Raw genomic sequence first — 6,221 nt, 5'->3', positions numbered from 1 at the left:
ACCCTGCACCCTGCACCCCGCAATCCGCACCCTGCACCCTGCACCCTGCACCCCGCAATCCGCACCCTGCACCCTGCACCCTGCACCCTGGTCCGGGGCCAGGCAAAGCCGGCGCCTGCCAAAGCCAGGACAGAGCTGGGGGCTGGGTGGGTGGAAGCTGCGCGCAGGCAGGAGGGGCTGGGGTGGGAGCCAAGAGGCAGGGATGGGGTCCCCAGGGATGGTCACCCTGGGGTACCCCAGTTCTGGGCACTAGGTGAGTAGGGGATGCCCCAAAACAGGGCTTGGCCCGCCTGCAGCTGTCCCCATGCTGCCCAGGGGTGCAAGTGCACAGGGGAACGCGCATGCTTCCCGCAGGTGGGGTGTCTTTGGGGTGAGTCACTGGTGTAAGCCAAGCTGCAGCCCCCCATCATTGCTGCTCCCCCACCTCGGCAGTGCTCAGCCCTCACAGAAAACAAGGCACAAGCCCTTGGTGCCATATTGGGGACCGATGTCCCTGAGTGACAGCAATGCGCAGGGGTGCTGGGAGTTGGCACGGGCAGCACCCCAGCTGCCTGCCAGCCCCAGCGGGGGCACGGCCTGGGCACGTCTAGGGGATGGGACCCCTGGGCCTCACACGGATCGGAGTGGCTCCTGCCGTTGGCTGGGTCCCCTACGTGGGCTGGGTGTAGCGGTGGGGTTTTGGGTTTCCATCGCTGCTCGTGCATGGCTTCCTAGGAAGATCCTCTCTTCCCAGCAATAGGTCTGCAGCCTTAGGAAGGAGATGGCAGCCTGTGAGTGGTGCTTGCGGCCCAGGTGCTCAGTGCCAGCCAGATTCCCAGCTCCTGAGTTACCGGCGTGGGAACCCTGTTAGCTGGAGGCACTGTCCGTGTCCTGGGGACTGGAAACTGGCGGTCCTGTTGCCCCTGACCCTGGGACCTGCCGTGCCGGCAGCTCGCGACAGCTCTGGATTTATGCTCCCACCCCCCAGCACCTGCCTCTCCCCCCCCTCAAAAGGGAACAAGCACCCCCACTGCCTGGCACCCTGCAACCTGACAGCTGGAGGGTCTCCATGTCAACCACAGCCACCATAGCAAAACACAGGGCCAGCGCCCCGCCGAGACAGGACCAGGCTGGGAGCAGGCACCCAGCACCCTGGCCCAGAGCTGGGCCACACTCACCCTCTGCCCCGCACCCTCCTGCTGAAGGGACATGGGTACCAGGCAGCCGTCCCCCCGACTCCTCCTGCTAGCATCACCCCCCACTGCTGCAGGTACCCAGCTCAGGGCTGGATGCTGCTGGGTGGTCCCCAGGCCATGCCTGGGGGACATCTGGGGACATTTGCAGCACGCGTGCCCAGAGCCCATGGCCCCCCTGGCTGGTGGCTGCCCGGATGGGTGGGTACCCAGTGGACACAAGTGCCCAGGGCAGATGGGTCCAGGGGTGGGTGGGTGCAGGAGCGGGGGGGGTGCCCGGATTTGGGGTGGCCGGAGCAGGGGGTGAGTGGCAGGGCCGGGTGCAGCCCTTGCCCAGCCCTGCAGGCTTGAGCAAAGGGCAGCGCCTTGGCATTCCGCAGCTATTCTTGGAGCAGCAGGGTTTCCAGAAAAAGCTCCCGCTGTCTATTGCCGGGTGGGCTCTGACTCACCCCTGGCTGGGTGCCGGGGGGCTGCACAGCACCTGCCGCGGCCGCCCCCCACCCCATCACCACGCTGCTGGGAAGGCACTGCTCCTGTCCCCATCCCTCTCTGCCCCATGGACGCCTGGGTGCATCAGGGAGCCCCAGGCAGCCCCCCAAAGCCGGCATCAGCTCCTCCTCGGGGCGGTTGCACCCCGCTGCTGGGCTCACGCGTGTGCCCAGGGGAGCCTGGCAGGGGCAGGATCGGTGGGGACAGGGCACCGTGCCCCTTCCCACATCTCCTGGCAGCCCAGGGTTGGGTGCCGTGCAGGCTTTGCTCCAGGAAGCGTTCCCTGGGGCGGCAGGTGGCTGTGGGGATGGGCAGCCAGAGCTGAGCCCTGCTGGAAAGGGTTAACGGAGAGATGGCCCGGGACAGAGCCTGTAAACACAGCCGGAGCTCCAGGAAGTGCCGCCCCCTTCTCCTGCTGCTTGCCAGGCTGCCTGGACCCCCCTCCCTGCCCGCCCTGCCAGGATGAGCGCAGGGATGGCACCCATCGAGGCGGTCCCCCCCATCCCGGCCCACGTGTCTGAGCATGAGAAAGTGAAATCACTGCCCAGGCATTGCTGGAGGCTGAGCGAATGGCCACCATGCCTTACATGAGCCGCCAGTGATGCAGCGGGTAACGGCTACCTCATCTCACTGGCATGGGTGATGCTATCGAGGCCTGCAGGAGGGCAGAGAGACACCCCAGCATCCTCATGGACCACGAGGGTGGCCAGTCATCCCTACATCCTCGTGGACCGCGAAGGCAGCTGGGCAGCCCCAGCATTCCCATGGATCAATGAGGGCAGGTGGACATCCTCAGCCTGCCCCTGGGCTGCGGGGATGGGTGAACACCCCCAGCATCCTCACGGATTGCAGGGCTAGCTGGAGATGAGTGATGGGGGCAGGTATATGCCTCGAGCATCCGCATGGACATGGAGGTAGCTGGTCTCCTGCAGCATCTACATGGCCCTGGGGGCAACAGGTCACCCCCAGGATCCTCATGGACCACAGATGCAAAAACTCACCCTGAGGACCTACAAAGACCCGGGGGGGTGTGGGCAAACACCCTCCAACATCCATACGGGTTACAGGGGCTAGCTGAACACCCCCAGCATCCACGCATGCTGCGGGGCAGCCAGGCACCCCAGCATCCCTGTGCCATTTGGAGACATGCCATCGTCCCCAGCATCCCCATCACCTGGGAGCACAGGGGTGGGGACCAGGGGCAGCCAGACGGGCTGTGTGCCCACACTGCTGGCCCCGAGCCCTGGGGTGGATGAAAGCATGGGGGCAGCTGGGGTGAGTAGTGGGTGGGGGTCTACAGCCTGTAGGGCACCCATCAGCTGCCGGGACCCCGGTGGGCCAGGCTGGGCCATGGTCCAGGCAGGGAAGGAGAACCATCTCCTATTTAGACAATAGCACGTGCCCTGGGTCCGTCAGCGCCAGGGAATGGGCTGCACGGTCCTTCCCTGTTAGGGTAAAGGCGCCTGGGAGGCTCATGGCTGTAAAAGGAGCAGGACAGAAGGAGACGGCCGGGGGCCAGGAGGGAGGGGGATGGATGCCCTCACTGTTTCATTCCCATCCCTCTGCTCACCCCTGAGCCAGGGCCAGGCGCAAGGCAGGCATGGGGGCCCCAGCGGCAGGGAACGGGGCCGAGGAAGGGCCGGCACCCCATCCCTGCATCCTGCCCACCTCCAAGTCGTGAGATGCCCGCAGCCCAGGGAGGCTATGCCCGGCTCGCCGGGTGGCTTAATTCCTGGGGGAGCAGTGGGAAGGGAAGGTCAGGGAGGAGGGCAGCCACGGGATGCAGCTGGCTTTGCTCACGGGGATGTCATGACCGGAGGGAATTGTTTGACGTTCCAGCTCCCGACGCCTTCCCGGCAGCAGCCTCATCCCAGGGCTTGGTGGAAGCTGGGGCCAGGCCAGTGTGGGGGCTGAGGGCCCGCTTCCCAGGCTCCACCAGTCTGGGTCAGCCTGGCCTGGGATGGAGCCTCGGGGAAACTGAACGGGGCTGGACAGGACAGGAGGCACCCCTGCACTGCTGCTCTCTGCAGCTTCCTTGCTTTTTGAAGCCCCTGGGGCTTTAGCTGGCAGAGTGCTTGGGGCCTCGTCCCTGGGATGGGACTCTGGCAGGGTCCCTGGCTCCTGTCCCTCACCCCCTGCTTCCCGTGCTGCCGGGTCCTGCATGCAGATGGGGCTTTCCTAAGAGGTTGTGGAAAGTCCAAGGCGTCAGTTTGCTCTCTGCCAGCCGTGGGGCCCCTGCCTGCACATAGCCATCCCGGAAGGCTGTCACAGCAGCTGAGGAAAGGCCACTTCAAACTGTCCTAGAGCGGGGTCAGGAGGATGCTCTTGGTTAACCCCTCTGAGCTGCTTCCCCTCCTAGCAGCAGTGCCCAAGAGTACGTTTCCCCTCCCCGGGGCACCCCAACCCTGCACGCCCCTGCTCTGTGGGATGGGGATAAGGGCTCTCCAGGCCTGGTGTGGGGTTTGCATTGCCCTACCTGAAGCACCAGGGCAGAGTGCTGAGCACCGCTGGACATACCACCCCTGGGGGGCCCATCCTCCCCACACCCCCAGCCGGCGGGGCAGCGGGATGGGGTCACAGGACAGGATGGCTGAACAGTACGGCTGGCACTGTGTTGGCCCAGACCCCTGGGGTCCCCTATGATGTTGTGGGCACCCACCTGCCCCCCTGCCCCCCAGACAAGGGCTGGCATGCCACCCTGCTGGCACTCATGGGGCAGGCAGGGCACACATGTGGGGCTCAGGGACGCGCAGGGTGCTCTCAGAGCAGGGCCAGGAGGAGGAAGGATGCTGTCTGTTTTTCCATCTTCTCCCCCCCCACCCCACAAGCCCCCCTTCCTTCCATCCTCCCCCCTGCGCTGGGATGAAACAACCCCATCTGGAAATACCTTCCCTTTTAAAGGCACGCTCCACCAGGCAGTGTGCACCCTTTGGGAAGCCACTGCATTACACGGCGACTAGGCGGCCGGGAGGGACTCTGGGGATGGGGGGGCTTGGGGGGCAGAAGGGATGTGGGGCATCGACCCTCTGCCCACCTGCGTGGCTGTGGGGCCCAGACCTTTGCTGGCCCCCCAGGTGGCAGGGAGCAGGCAAGCAGCAGGCAGGAGTGCCTCCCAGAGCCGGGGCAGTTGAGGATGCTGCCGTGACCAAGCCCAAGCCTTTACCATGCCGATGCTGCCACGGGCGAGCCCTGGCACCGCTCAGCATCTGGGTTGCAGCCCGGGCAGAGGGCTGGGAGGTGCGGGGCCGGGTAGGGCTAAGCGCTGCTCCTGGTGCTGAGTCACCCGGTGCCCAGTGGCACAGCAGTCCCCTCCGCCCGGGGCCTCCAGGGACAGAGGGGCTGGGGCTGTGCCAGCTGATGTCAGCCAAAAGAGCCCAGCTTGGGCAGGGCTGGGGCTCACCAGGTGTGCCGGGGGGCCTGGGGAGGAGGGGTGCTGCCCAGGCAAGGGGCAACTCCCCGAGGGGTTACCCCAGCACAGTCCCCCTCCCTCAGGGTGTCCTCTTTAGCTGGCCCGGGTTTGTGCATGGCCCCAGGGGTCCCTGCCCTGGCCCACCGCCTGTCCAGGAGGTGGGAAGCTGTGGTGGGGGTCCTGGGGTGAACTGGGGTATTCCTCATTCTGAGAAGATTTGGGGAGGTGGGCTGGGCTTTCTGCTCCCCAAAGTAGTGCTGGGCCAAGGGGGAGGCTGAGGAGACAGGACAGAGTGTGCAGTGCCCCAGGATGACCTGGGGACCTTGTCCTGCTCTTGGGGTGATGGGGACCAGAGAGGGGCTGGGGCTGCTCTGGGCAGGGTCCCCATCCAGCCATACTCTCCACATGCCTGGCGCAAGAAGGGTTAACAGGGTGCCTCCCCGGGCTATAAATACCACGTTTGAGGCTATTTTGGTTGGGTGCCTGCTGCTTTGGGAATGTGCCAGAGCAAGGACCTGGGGGGGCCGCTTGGACCCAGCACCTGCTCAGGGTCACTCAGCAGCACCCCGAAAGCGCCCAGCCTCGGGCCGGTGCTCAGCTCCCCCGTATCAGAAAGAGGGGGTTTAGTTGGTGCGTCAGCACAAGCATGCTCAGGACAGGGATCCCCCACATCACCCCCTCCCCAGGGCCCTCCCTTGCACCTCTCTGTGTCGGGGGGCTGGAGTCTGGCCCCACATGGAGAGCTGAGCCTGGTCAGGACACCATCAGGGGCATTCTGGGGTGCTCAAGGCCAATTTGGGAAGCAGGGCCACTGGGGCATGGGGTCCAGCTCAAGGGGGAAGCAAGTGATGGTGTGAAGGACTGAGTCCCCCGGCATCAGCCCAGCTCATCTGTCTGTCTGGGCCCCCCGCGGGTAGCACTGCGCCCCGATGGGGGTCTGGGCAATGCTGGGGGCTCACCACCAGCCTGCCCCACTTCCCCCCTCACACCCCCAGGGACAGGGCAGTGCACTGGGGGCCAGGGGGGAGGCTGATACACCGATGGGGTCTGGGGGTGCCCGGGGTCCCCGGGCATCGTTGTCGCCTGCCCGGAGTTCCACGGCCCGACCGTGCTGGCTTGTGAGGGGTGGTGGGTGGTGGCCATACCCCCCC

The 6,221-nt window shown here is 65.9% G+C and overlaps 1 protein-coding gene across 1 annotated transcript in view; it reads right to left on the bottom strand.

Moving 5' to 3' along the window:
* DNPEP (aspartyl aminopeptidase) overlaps positions 1 to 1,190 on the bottom strand; it is a 6,512-nt gene extending 5,322 nt beyond the window's left edge. The window contains exon 1 of the mRNA XM_010569604.1: positions 1,158 to 1,190. Within this exon, the coding sequence (XP_010567906.1) occupies positions 1,158 to 1,190 (33 nt within the window). The remainder of the gene's footprint in view (positions 1 to 1,157) is intronic.
* Positions 1,191 to 6,221: the final 5,031 nt, after the last annotated feature.

The sequence above is a fragment of the Haliaeetus leucocephalus genome, unplaced genomic scaffold (genome assembly GCF_000737465.1).
Source record: "Haliaeetus leucocephalus isolate CR32 unplaced genomic scaffold, Haliaeetus_leucocephalus-4.0 Scaffold1, whole genome shotgun sequence".
Lineage (NCBI taxonomy): Eukaryota > Metazoa > Chordata > Aves > Accipitriformes > Accipitridae > Haliaeetus > Haliaeetus leucocephalus.
Note: the sequence above shows the minus strand (reverse complement) of the source record. Positions and strands in the feature narration are given on the sequence as shown.